The 14,674-nt window shown below is 34.8% G+C and overlaps 1 protein-coding gene and 1 long non-coding RNA gene across 3 annotated transcripts; both read right to left on the bottom strand.

The window, feature by feature from the left end:
* Positions 1 to 2,596: 2,596 nt before the first annotated feature.
* On the bottom strand, positions 2,597 to 6,048 carry LOC118481683. Of its 2 annotated transcripts, none has more exons than XR_004865979.1 (9): positions 5,870 to 6,048; positions 5,769 to 5,809; positions 5,588 to 5,669; positions 5,423 to 5,460; positions 5,054 to 5,283; positions 3,626 to 4,950; positions 3,417 to 3,531; positions 2,919 to 3,276; positions 2,597 to 2,835 (listed from the first exon to the last, which is right to left on the bottom strand). It is a non-coding gene; the product is annotated as an uncharacterized LOC118481683 (long non-coding RNA). The 2 variants fall into 2 exon arrangements; XR_004865986.1 differs by having other exon boundaries at positions 3,693 to 4,950.
* A 1,121-nt stretch (positions 6,049 to 7,169) lies between these two features.
* Positions 7,170 to 8,320, bottom strand: LOC110936736 (cyclin-dependent kinase F-4). Its single transcript, XM_022179152.2, has one exon. It carries the CDS (start codon positions 8,263 to 8,265, stop codon positions 7,201 to 7,203), a length of 1,065 nt encoding a protein of 354 aa, XP_022034844.1. The 5' UTR covers positions 8,266 to 8,320; the 3' UTR covers positions 7,170 to 7,200.
* Between the last annotated feature and the right edge of the window lie 6,354 nt (positions 8,321 to 14,674).

Here is a 14,674-nt window from a genome sequence, read left to right as displayed (position 1 = left end):
GTAGGCGAAAACGGTGAAGAAAACGGAGTTGAAACGAGAAAGTTATGAAGAAAACAAATTTGATTGCTGAAGCCTACCGTAAATTACGGTAGCTAACGTAATTTACGGTAGACTCTGACAAAATTTGATGCCGTAAGACAGTTTAAATCCCCCGTAAACCATTTTAAGCCACCGTAAGCTACGGTGGCCACCGTAGCTTACGGTGGAGCCTGCGAAAAAAGTGTAACTCCCCACTTCTAAGGTGTTTTATGGTGTCTTTCCATTGGCAATCATGGTGGGACGTTTTGGAGCAGTTCTTGGGGCGATTTTGGCTGTTTCTTCTTAGTTCTAAACAATTCTAAACAATTGGTTTGTGTTTTCGATTCATATGAACATTAATCCTTTTGTTATGATGTTTGTTCAAGCCATGAGTGGCTAAACTTTTTATGATTGTCTTTAGTTGAAGGTTTGTAAGACTTTATGCTTTGATTTCCTTATTTCTAGAATAACAAACTTTATCTTTATGTTTTGTTTGTTATGGTGTGTGATTAGTTGTTAGTAAATTATTGATTCTTATTTTAATCTAATTTGAAATCATACGTTCTTGGTGCCGTTGGCAATCGAGATATCATGGGTAGAATTAGGCTTGGGTAAGGGTTAATTGGTCATCGGGTAACAACCTCACGTTCTAGGAATCTGAGTACTTAGTTCCCTTTCATCACTACAAGTAATCACACATGAACTATGTCTATGTAGTTCTTTCTAGCGGAATGATACCATGAATGTCAATGCAAACCGGAAACTAAAGATAGTCATTCGTCTCTAAATTGTTTACAAACCAAAGCTTTCATTTTGCAATTAGAATAGTAATCTTAGTTTTTAAACTCAAATCAATCAAACCAACTCTTGAACTTTACTTTCATTGCAATTACTTTAATTTTAGTTAACTTAGATAAACCTTTAAATAACACATATTCCACAAACTATCTGTGTTCGATACCCACTTGCCACTAACTATTTAGTAGTAATTGGATTAAATTTGATTGTGACCATGACATCACGTCACCAACTCATTTACTCCATCTGCAGCGTGCAAATATTGCTAGTTTGAAGCCCAGCCCATATATGCTATATATATATATATATTAAAATCTGGAGGCCCTAAAGATATGGAGGCCCAAAGCCCAAGCCTCAAAATACTTGGGCTTGGGCCTGCCTTGCGAACGGTCATTTTCGCCTTGAGTTGCGCGCCCCCAACGTCTCTCTCGTTCACCTCCGCCAACACATTAACGTGATCACCCACTAACGCAACCCGCTGTACGGACGCGGTGTTCCGGTCGTTAATGGGTGGTGTGACACGTTAATGGGACCCTAGTTAAACGAGAACACATATTCTTAAAAAATTAAATCCGACAATGCTATTTATTACATTTTCATTTTAGAGATTTTGAGTCACATGTTAAAAAATCAGTTCCATAACTATCTATAAATATTTTAGGGACTTTCTAAATGACATGCTTAAAAATCAAATCCAATAACTATTTTATTTATAAACTAGCTTATGACCCGTGTAACACACGGGTTTGTTTTAGTCAATTAGATCAAATTTTCCATCAAATCAATCGTAAGTATATAATGTTTTAAAAATAATTCCTTAATCGTTTACATAAAATGTTATGAATAAATACACGTGTTCAAACGGATCAGGTCAAAACCTTGTATTAACCATCAATATGCACAAATCACAATTCGTTGAAAATCTCTTTATACACCACATTAGTTGTTTATCTGTAGGTTTACCATTGTTATCAACTATTAGTGATTAGACTCCATCTTGTGTTTTTACCCTTCATAAAGCAACATACAATTGACTATGAGAGAATACGGGTTATTTCAAGTACAAACCAACTCTAGAAAGTGACTGCCCTTGACTTTTGTTGATTGTCATTGGCGAAACATACAACAATGAAAATTGCCTCCTTTAAAAAGCAAAGGGAATTTTTTTTAATAGAAGGGATTAGGGCAATTATTCTTTCTTTAACTACAATGTGTGGAAACGTATCGAAATTAGCCCGAACACCAGCAAGTGATAGAAAGTCATTTAAAACCCACAATTTGAATCCACACACATAAACACATGAAATAAAAAAAAAACTTTGGATAAATACACCACTTAACATAGACAATTGATCAAAGCCATGCGATCTTCGGTAGAGGTCGCATTCCAATAAAAGCTTGCACGTATCTAAGTTAAACACATGCTTTGCAAAAAGTAAAATAAAACATTTAAGTTATTGTGCCCTCTAAATTCACTATTAGGTAAACTTTAAAGCTATACCTAAACATGAAATATATCAAACAGATAATCTTTACGCTACTGCTCAAGGTCTTCCAAATCCGTTGAAGGGAAAACAAAAATTGTTGACAGGTCAAAGTAAACCCATTTTGACCCGTTCTGAAAAAATACTCATCAAATATGTAATGACTATAGGTACTAACTACATTATGGGCAGTCACCGGGTAATCCTAATTAGTATCAAATGAGATTCTTACTACATTATGCGCAGTCACCGGGTCATCCTAATAAGTATCAAATGAGATTCTTTATAGAACTACAAAACATGTAAACTTTTTTTTTCTGAATTTTGAATAATATAAAGTCACTTGTAAAAGAGCTAATGGAAACTATTTTCATAATTTAAAACATTACATATAAAAGAAACTATGACTCGTTGAGATCTTCGGACATCTATTGAGCCGGTTCACAGTCTAGGTATTGCTAGAGAATTATGTGGTCATCTTCGTGCATAACTCATACTAAATAGATTTGCTACCATATATGAGAAGGATATGACCCTGAAAATAAAATTCCAGTTAAGTTAGATAAGGTAAAAATTACCAAGAAAATAAGTTTTCACATAAGAGAAAAGACAATATACCTGAAGTGGCAGGGAGTATGATTTATGTGGACTTTAGAGGTGCAGAAAGATTGAACTTGACACCGTCTTCTCGGCTCACACAACCATCGTTCATAGACGTCGAATTTGCAGTGGATCTAAGGTTACATTGTTTGGATACAATGGAGCTTCATCTGTTGCTAGATCCATTAGATATCGAAGAGCAGAGAGTTTAATCCGATGAACTGTTATAACAGGAAGACGATTCGGATAGCTTAACTGCGGCGAGAAGAAAGCGGCTGTGATACTGTGTGTGTTCGTTTGCTCCGTGAATTGAAATGTCACAAGATTTACACAGAATCGCTCTGTCTTCTTTGCAAAATAGAAAGGCTCTTTTTTCCTGTTTTCAGTAATTTAACCATATCATTTTGAATCGTTATAGACGTATATCAATGAAATCATGTGAATAATTAAAGGCATTAGACGTATATCAGCGCAATCGTATGAATATAAATAATTAACGGCAACCGAATTACATACATTCTGTCATAAGCAACCATTCGCTGGTTTAGATGGGTTGTCCAAATAGTGGCAGCCTCCACTTGAATAACCATCATCAATAATCATCAATAGGTGTTGATGTATCCTTTGCTACCTGTAATACATAAAGCATTTATCACAAAAAATACAAAAAAAAAAAAAAACAAATGGACTAATTAAATAGTTGTAAGATTAAATGACTAATGTACATGCTCCTCAACAATGAAACTAAATCCTCCAAAGGACTTGTACAAAAAGTGTGACGATTGTCCGTACACTTCTTTTCAAGCTGATGTTCATCTTCCGTCTCGTCTTTCAAGAAGCAGCAATCACCACAACATCGATACTCGATTTCGACAGGAAAATCCTCATGTATACTACAAAAACCAAAGCAACCAGTCGCTACCTAATACAAAATCCAATTCAATTTACTGTAGATACTTTTTAGAGAACTTAAAATTTAGAAGAAACATGAAAAGAATCAAAGAAATTGCAAGCTACAATAGTAAGAGGGAATATAAAAAAACAAAATGTAACTTCTGGCCTTAGGATAAACAACGATGGTAAGATTCATGTTTGAAAAAGAAAAAAAATGATTTTTGATGGTATAACTTCTCAAAATCAACTTAAACATACTTGTATAAAACAAATTCATTTTATCTTAATAATAGTATTGAGCTTGAACCAAAGAGCCGAACAGATTACGCAATAAATATGTTGATACTCCTTGATGCCTAAAAATAAATATATATAACTACTTTTAGAAAATGTAATCTTGTAATCGGTGATCAAATAAAGTATCATAAATGGCACCAACCCGTAACAGACCACCTTCTCAAACGGCTCATTTCTTGCAAATGTTTGAAACCAACCAACCGAAAGTTTAGAAAAAAACACCAACCGTGAAACCAAACCAATGACCGGTTTGGACGGTTTCACGGTTTTAAACAAAACCATGAACACCCCTACCATTCAAAATATAGGTAAATGGGTTTGTTAATAAACATGCATAGTATCTGGCACAATAACCCAGTCCCTTAAGCTATATTGCCAACAATCTAAACCTTAGTCTCCTGTTAAAATATTAAATCATAAAAAAAATCCATCAGTGGTTGAAGTAAATAATTTATTATAAACCCTATTATTAGAATACCAAAAAAGTGAAGTACTTTTGATGCCTCAAAAGAGACTTGGTACCTGCCGCTGCAGTGTAATGAAGGTAAAGACTTAAAAGATTGAGTGTTTTCCTGCAACATTGTTACCCATATCTAAATGAAGGTAAATATTGACCTTTTAGGTCAAATGGCTTAAAATCATCCACTAAGTCATCATAATTTACTAAAAAATGGTTCTAAATGAAGGTAAAACAACGCTGGGTAGAGAAAACATGAACTAAAAAAAATAGTTCTAATAGGAAGCACTAGAGACAGAGCATACACAGAGGCAAGTGAAGGGTCAGGGTACTTATCTTCAATAAGGCTATGTGGTATGGTGATGGTCCTCCCTTGGAGGATGATCCGTCACGTAGCATTTTCTTTAAAGAAAAATACCAATAATTTGATATAACAAAACAATAGCATAGATAAACTTAAGGAACTAAAAATGTAGGACTGTGGGCAGAATGAAAATGGATATACCTCAGTGAGGACTCTATGGCAAGCTGAGAAAACCGCAGGCATCCGAGAAGCAACATAAGCAATTGTTTGGTCATCTCTGTACTTAAAACCAATGTCACCATAATTTCTCTTAATTTTCCATCTTTTCGTCGACCCAACATATTTAAGAGGATCTTCAATTAGCTTCCTGCCATTGAAGCAGGAGACAGACCAGTAACTTTCAAAGGGGATCCTCCCAAATGGAGGTTACACTATCCGAGTACAATCGATACCATCACAAAACAAAGGTCACTTTCGTCATAAAGAATTCAGAAAAAAGAAGAAGAAAGATACATATTTTTTTTCACTATCTTGATAACCTTCAAATGGAAATTAAATATTATTACTTACATATTATAGCCTCCGAAAATCCACACATCATGAAACAACTACAAATCATAATAAAACCAATATTGGACATAAATCTTTAAACAAAACTCATGTATAAAAATACAAAATTTTACAAAATCCAAATTGTATACAAAACTAAACCCTAAAAACCCTAACTTTACTTACAGGTAACAAAGATTTCCAGAACTCCATATCAGTATTAGGTGCTTCAGCAACTTTTGTAGCCCAAGAAATAAACGTACACATTCTGGACAACCAGAAGACATATTAGAACTATAGAACATCAGATGTGAAAATTAGGTCAAATTATATGAAGAAGAATAGTGACAAGAATACTGATACATACCTAAATCGTCGGAACCGTCTTCTACGTCTTCACAAACGAATCTGAAGGTAAAACATGTGAAATCTATGTAAAACATACACAAATCAAACAATAACACATACCGATTGATGAAGAGAGATTGAAAGGAAATGGTTTTGCAACTATTCTTATTCAGATTATGCAACGACAGAGAAAGAAGCGTGGAAGCGTGATTGGAATTTCAAAACTCTAGGGTTGGAAGTTTCATTTGATTAAATGGCATGAAGGAGAGGTTGGAATGGCGTGCAAAAAAGCTGCAGGGTTTAACTGGGGGAGAAAGTTGGCCCAATGAATAAGCTGCAGAGTTTTAAATAATCTAGGTTATAGTTTAAAAGCAGTCATTAATTCTTTTCATTTATTTTTCTTTTTATTTAAATATAAAATTCTTTTATTGGTTAACTTATGTATGTATGTGCGCATGTATGTGGTCATGTATGTGTTTTAGAAAAAAGATAACATCATTTTTTAAAGAATTGACATCATCCTTTTTAAAATAATTGTCTATGATTGGGGGAAGGTTGTTTTATGACATGAGCCTTAATCCCCATTTATTAGATAAGTATGATGTGTATTTGTTCGTATTATTAATAACTTGACATGCAAAAAAGTATTGGTGGGCCTAAAGTTCATCAATCTTTTGTTAACACCGACACAAGTCATGCTTCAATGGCTTCTTGAGAAATGAGACTCTAATCGTAACTTTGGATGGGGGAGGTATTTCATACTTTCGAACTATGACATGGCACAATCATGGTAGTGAGAGGCTATGGACTCGAGGTTAAAAGTTTGTGGCTACAGACGGCTATAACGACGAAAGTAGAGAATGAGAGCGGGGACGTCGAAGGTTTGTGTAAAAACGCCAACGTTATTTGGCGAGAGGGGGATGGGTTTGTGGGTTAGGGATGCGTGTAGCTTAGTTATTGCTGGTTGGTTTTAAAATAAGATATAAATTCTGTAATATTAGAGTTTTAAAATCAAATCAACTATCATTACAAGTCTCAAAAAATATTTATATAATGGTTCATAACAAGCAAAATATTATATTTGTGGAATGAAATTATGTTATTTTTGTAATTTGTGACACAAAAATCAATAACTTCACGTAACTCGAATTGTGACTTTGGATTATCGAGATAGTTTATACTTCCATACAAACTGAACGCAAAACACTTGTTAAATTAAACACATTTAAATGCAACCTTTTATATTATAACTTGCTTATTATGCAATCATATGTATCTTATATTCTTCTGTGAATATCAATAGACCCAATAAAAGAATCACACATCAAGAAAATCTGACGTCAATTTGTGATACACATAATACCAAAACAAATTCAAGTACAAGTTTACAAACTAATTAAAACCTTAAACAACGTTGACATTCAATTTCTATGAGTTCATAGTAATTCTTCTTACTCCATAAAGTCAAAGAAATTTATTGATTGCAGCATAAGAATCTGATCTTCATTTGAATCCAGTTTTTCCAGTCCACTCCCACAACTAGTCAAGCTTCTTTTCTCTTTCAACAACTCCCGTTGCTTAGCCATTTTGAACACTAGCGGCACCGAATTAAGGAAGGTGTCTTCAAGGCGGATTGTTGGCGGCACACAATAACAGCCATGGAAGAAAGGATGCTGAAGCGCTTCCATGGCTGTCGGCCTATCACTTGGACACCATGAAAGAAGTGAAGCAACCAAATTAACGGCATCAGAGCTTGCGGTCGGCAACAACTCAGAAAACCGCATGCCAGGAAAATCTGGAAACCGATATAACACATTTCTTGCAAGATCCAATCCCGAGAGCCATGTACTTTCTGTTGGGGTGCCTAACACGCCGCATATCTTTTGCATTACATCCGCATAAGAAGAACCATCAAAAACTGCTTGGGTGGTGTATAACTCAGCCATGATTGCACCAAATGCCCACATATCAACCGAAGAGTTGTAACACGGAGATCGTAGAAAAACCTCTGGGGCGCGATAGCATAACGTTGTAACATTATAATGGGTGTATGGCTGTTCACCATTTGTCTCTCGGGCAGAACCAAGATCACCAATCTTTAGTATATTCTTGGAAACAAGAATGTTCTCCGGTTTGAGATCACGGTGCATGTAACCCTTGTGGTGCATGTATGCTAGACCTTGAAGGATTTGGAAGCACATGTTTCTAATCTCGGATTCTGTAAAAGGCTTTGTTCGTTCAACCATAAGTTGGTAGAGATCGCATTCCATGTATTCGAATATCAAGAACAGCGTGTTGTTTTCTCTTATTATTTCCTTGAGCTTTACGATATTCGGATGATTCACAATCTTGATGAGTGATTTAACTTCTCGCAGGTTCATGCTGTCTTCGTTCGTCTTGTACTCATTGTTGAGTTTCTTGATGGCAACCACTTCACCGGTTTGCTTGTTCATCGCCTTCCACACAACACCATACGACCCACGTCCAATTTCCATGATTTTTGTATACTTCTCCATTGCGTAACTCCTTATTTCTTAACAAAGTAAACAAGTAGCACTCACCAGATCGAAGAAAAAGTACGATGGTTTTGGTTTTGAAAGCGAGTAGTGTACTAGGGTTTGTATAGTATCTTATTTATCCCACTCTTTCGGATATTCTTATAAGGTTTTGGAATTATTATCATTATCCAAGTCTTTTAGATAATGCGAGAAAAGTTTATATTTAAAAATTTAGATTTATTTCGCAGTACATATTTTTTTAATGATTTTGAAGGGTTTGTGTTTTTCCTTTAATTATTTAGTTCAGATTTAACATAACAATTACCTTAACTATTTGTTTTGTTTTTGTGTTTTTATTTTACTTTTATGTCTTTATTTTATTTTCACTTACTATTAACTATTTTTTAAAAACTGTTTATCTAAATAACTTTTTAATTGCTGAATTTAATTGGGTGAAAAAGTTTTTCCATATTTAGATAATTAAAAATAAAAACTCACAAATCAAACTGATATCAACATTCTTTTGGATATCTTAAGAATTTTAGTTGGTGGTTTTTGCTTTCGGTTTCTACAACGGACGGATTGTTTTCCTTTACTATTTAATTCGGTTTTTAAGTTTTTTTTTTATTTTTGTTTTGAGGACGTGTCAATAAACTTTTCGGCATAGGATTACTTTTGTTTTGTGTGTTTTCTCTTTATGTTTCTAGAACGATTGGTGAACTCTCCCGATAGCTTATGAATTTCGTAATAAACAAAGCCCGACAAACTAAGATCCAGTAACGTCATCCGCGGCATGCGGGCACAACCCCCTACTTTTGATTAGAAGTGATTCTTTTATTTTTTTCCCTTTGCAATTAAGAGTTGTAATTCACCTTAATTAAGTTTCTTTTCAAATGATCATTGCTCTTTTAGAAAGAATACCACAAAGAAGGTAAAATGATATATTTGGGAGAAAAACTTTTTAAATGGTTAAATAATTAAAAAATATACAAACAAACCAAACCTGTATCAACATTCTTTTGGATATATTAAGACTTTTAGTTTGTGGTTTTCGCTTCTGATTTTTACAACAAATTGTTTTCCTTTTACTAATTAATTCATTTTTTAGGCTTTTTTTTTTGAGCACATGTCAATAAACTTTTTGGCATATTGTGACTTTTATTTTGTGTGTTTTATCATTATACTAGTAGTAAAACCCGTGTGCAAACACGGGTCGTTTTTAGAAAATCATGCATAATACATTTTAATAGAAAGTATAAATAGGTATATAGATATTGTACCAAAACTTGGTATCTATTATAGATAACAGACAACTATAAACATAGATCAACGGCTAATATATCAGTTAGTTACATACGACTATTTCCATTCTCCTATCCAAAACGAAAGTTCATCACCAAAAACAATATTTTGGTTCTTCAGATAATCACGCCATCCAACAATATCGTAGCTGAATCCAGTATTAGTTTTTTGAGATCTTGTAAATAGTTCCTATACTTCACCTTTTAGATTTTGGATCTTAACAGGCTTAAGAGTATCAGTATCCATGTTAGGATCTGTGTTTGAATTGTTTGTGTTTGTTTTAAGATGAAGAATGGAAGATGATAATAAGATGAACTAATATGCCAGCGGAATGAAGAAAAACTTTATAACACAAACAATGGAAGATATGCCTTCATCGTGAATATTTTTTGTTGAATGATTGAATATACAAAGAGTTTCGTAAAACTTAAGGTGTGTAGCCTCCTCAACTGTTTGGGGGTTAGCAGATTGAATAGGTTCATACACAGTCATTTGTTGGCTTATACTCTCAGTAATGTGTTGGAGAGAGGGATTGCTTTGAGTCTGAATTTCAATTACTCACTACTACAAAATTGGGCAGTTGCGACCAAAATTTGCCACCGAGAAAATAAGTGGCAAAATTTGCAACCGATTTGCCACCAAAATTTAAAAAGGTCACCTATAACTCATATTCAGTAACAAAATGGTGGCAAAATTTGCTACCTTAAATTTTTGGTAGCAAATTGGTGGGAAACATGATAAAAACCAATAAAAAGTTAATTAAATGAAAAAAACATTAAATTGTGACCGGATTTATGGTAGCAACTTGAAAATCTAATTTGACCGAGTCCCTGCGTGTCACACCCCAACCAATGGCGGAAACATCGGGATGAGACGAAGTGTGAAGATTGCTCGAGACATCATAACGCTATAATTGTGACAAGTATTTAAATAATCATTTCATTCCATTTCTAAAGGATCAATTACAAGGCTTTTGAAACAAAGTACAACAACACGAATAATAAAATGATACAATACAAATACAATTCTTTCTAAGTGTGTATCTAAGCATCCTATTAGATTCCATGCGCCGTCAACATCCACCTGTAACATGTTAAAAATAAAGTCAATGCAAAAGCAAAGGCGAGTATACAAGTTTGGTACATACATAGCATAAGATAAAAGTGTGAACAATCCCTCATAGCAAGCATGCGATTCAAGATAAACATTAAATATGGCATGTGTCTAACATATCAAACCAAGAAAACGCAACTTGCTCATGACATAACCAAAGTTTCAGTAGAGGCGGGTCGTTAATCCTATAGCGCTACATATGTCAAGGTTTGGCTCGTACGAAGTTAATGATAAGTTCAACACATAAGAATCACCCAAATTTAAAGTATCAAGCCATCACATATACAAGCATGTTATAGGAATGTTCATGTGTTTAGAAAAAAGTTCTTGTGTAAGTTTCAATAAGTAAACATGTTACGCCCCAAAAGTGGTAAAAGTAAAAAGGGGAAAAGTACGAGTATACTCACAAAATTGCTAAGTCTTCCGATTATCCAAGTGTCGATGAGTGTGAGGTTAGGATGATGGAACACCGATGTCACCCTATATGGGCCAACGCAGGCATATGAGAAATCGGAATTACGACGAAGGATTGAATTGGAAATTAGAGTATAGCTAGTTAGTATATATGCATATGTATACATATATATTTATATTGTTTAAGTAAGAATTCTAAATTAAGCCTATCAATAGCATTATAAAAGTGTTGACAACATAAATATACGTTTATACTTATTGTTATAAAAATCATTTAGACTTCGATACGTTTTCATTAGCGGTTTGCCTAAAAAGTACATATATATATTTTTAACGAAAATCGAACAGAGTTTCCTCTGTTTTTGTACGATCCCGACAACGCAAGTTGTCGTTAAAATTCTCAAAATTCAATAAGCAATAAACGGAACAATATGGATATATTTACTTATCTATTATGTTTACAAATTATATCAGGTGCGGTTCCGCGACAAAAATAAATAAATAAATAAATAGATACGAAACAACATAATTTATATGCGCGACGTTATTATACCGAGGCTCGTGTCTAACCCGTCGACCCGAACCAGATAAGACTGACTCGACCGGTGCTGACCCGAACTCGATTCTGACCGTTGACCGCGGTTTGACCGAGACCCGAATCCGCACCGAAACTGAAACAGAACCAGCAAACCTGATTAGAATTATACGAATTTGAAGCTTAAACAAACATAACCCGAATCAGATTCTAACCTGAACATGAAGTCTGAACCGGTTTGACTGAGCCGAAACTGAACGTGAGCCGAGACTGAACTGAACCCTGACTCGAGCCAAAACTAAACAGACTGCTCGTGAAACCCGAGCCGAGTTAGGATTCGAAACAAGTCAGAACCCGAAATCAGGCATGCCAGACCCGACCAAAAACAGAACTGAGACGAAACTTGAATCAGAACTTGAACCAACATAATCCGAATCAATCTCTAACCTGAACCACCGTCGCCTTGTTTCGACGACCACTAACGTCGTCGTCGTGCGCCGGAAAATCATCACTGTCGTCTTCAACACCAGCAGTTGAGACCTCCGCCGCCACCGCCGTCTTCTGTCGCGAAACCAATACCCACCGCCGCCGATGATTAATAGAGGGAGGAGACGAGCGAGAGAGACGAGAGGTGCGGTGTCGGGTTTGCTTGTGAGAGAGAGAGAGATGGTGCTGCTTGCCGTTGAAGGAACCGGCGTCGGCCAGGGTTGCTCCGGTGGCCTGATTACGCAGAGAAAGGAGAGGAGAAGGGGGGGTGTCGGCTGAGAGAGATGTGAGGGAGTTGGCTGCTCTTTGTTTAGTATTAGGGTTTAAAGATATCTTATAAGGGTAGGTTTAGTTAGTGGGTTGGGTTTCAGGTTGGATTTAACGAGAGTGTAAGTGAATTATAAACCAGGTTTTGTTCGACGTGAAGGTGCAGCTCAGTTGGTTATGTGCGCGTGTGGAGAAGCTTGTGACCCGGGTTCAAGTCCCGTGGTCATCAGTTTGTTTTATATTTTTTTTTGTTTAAAAAAAAGAAAACTAACTTTATCATTAAATTAACTAGGTTAGTTGTATTATTTTCTAACTATCAAATCTAACGAGACCAACCAGATTAAAACAAAACTTTTAAATTTGCAAAGGTAATTAATTTAATTAATTAAACAACGAATAAATAATCATATTTATAACGAATTAAATTTAAGATAAGGATTTTTCGATGATTATAACGAAACGACGAATATAAGGATACTAAGGTTTCCAAAATAAGAATACGAACAATGGTTTCTAAATATGGAAGGTTATGAAAAAAAAAACGCGGAGCGTTACAGTCTCCCCTCCTTTAGGAAATTTCGTCCCGAAATTTATTCAGAAGGAAGACTTGAAAGGGTTAAGGCAAACAAAGGGGGATCGTTTAAAATTGAGGCTTCGTAGTTTGAGACAACAGAGGATATTTGAGGTATCAGGGTGAACGATTGATCTAATAACGATTTTGAGTATAAGAATAGCATAAGAATGAAGTCTCATCGTGGATAATCGGATATAATATGTTTGTGAGTTGTTTAATGTTTGTATTAGGTCTAAATAGGTCCGTAAAACACTGAATTTCTCATGACACGTTTTACGAAAGTTTGATAACGTGGTGAAAACACTTATATATAGGAAGTACCAGCGGCGTATCCACCATGTTTTGACCATGTTACGTCCGTTTCGTTATTCGTGTCCTGTTCCGTTCTGTGTCTTACCATACACATTAGTACACTCTATGATTTTCATACGCCTATCACTACAATCCCGTGTGCACCCGCGATTGTTTTGATCGTCGCATGATCCGCATAGCTTGTACTAGTTGCGTATGAGTCAGGGTATACATAATTTATAACAAGATAAGAATGTGTACGTATAAGAATATAGTGTAAAAGCAGTCCATACTTAAGTATGTAGGGGACCCACGTAAGCGAATCTCTCGGATTACGCTCGCGTACGGGTACGAATGAGTGAATCATGTGTATGAATTAAAGCACAAGCATAAGTATAAGCATAACGTGTATGAAAGTGAGTATAAAATGCGAATACAACCATGAGTACAACGAATGACGTGAGTATAGACACAATTCGTATAAATGAGAGTACAAACAAAAGTATGAGTATAACAGAAATCTTATAAACGTGAGTATAAGTGCAAGTACGAATATAACGTAAATCGTATAAACGGGAGTATAACTGCGAGTACGAGTATAACATAAATCGTATAGATGAGAGTATAAATGCGAGTACGAGTGTGAATACGAGTATAAATATGAGTATAAACACAAGATGCATGAGTATAGATGTAAACGTGAAAATTAAGTGTAAAACATGAATGTTTAAGTATGAATAAAATACATGTGTATGAGTATAAGTGTACAAAGTTGTAAAAGTACAAATGAAAAACATAACTCGTATGTATATGAATACGAATGTAGTATAGACATGAACGTAAAGACAACGTAAATGTATAATTGTGAGTGTGTGTATAAACGTAAAACATACGAATTTTTGAATCATAAGTATAACATAAATGTGTAAGCGTGAACATAAGTGAAGGCATAAAATGTATAAATATGGATATAGGAATTAATGATTTTGTTTACAGTAATAATCGAAATACACAAGTTTATGCGCGTAAATGATTAAAAGTTTTGAGTATGAAAGAAAAAAAAAAGAACGAGTGACGTGCGTGTGATTGTTGAGAGATATTGACTGAAACGTGTAAAACGATATGCATATATAGTGGTGCGCGCAAAATGCGAAGTTAAAATAGATTGAGTTGTCATGGAATGTAAAAATCTAGTTTATGAATGTAAGGAGAATATAAAAGAAAACATCTTTTGATTATGCGAAATGATACTTTGTAAAAGAATGGAAATGCCTATTATGGTTTTAAAAGAATTTACATAGTTGCGAATTTGCCGGTTCTTATGAAGTTTCCTTGTCCACGTGTTTTGAATTTAATTGGCGTATCGAGTGAGGTTTTGAAAAAAAAATTTCTAGAGATTAATAAGTTTGCGCCGTTTTAAGTAACTTTGTATTAGAAGGTTTCGA

Source organism: Helianthus annuus, chromosome 1, assembly GCF_002127325.2.
Source record: "Helianthus annuus cultivar XRQ/B chromosome 1, HanXRQr2.0-SUNRISE, whole genome shotgun sequence".
NCBI lineage: Eukaryota > Viridiplantae > Streptophyta > Magnoliopsida > Asterales > Asteraceae > Helianthus > Helianthus annuus.
The sequence above is the reverse complement of the archived record's forward strand: the minus strand, read 5'-3'. Positions and strand labels throughout refer to the sequence as shown.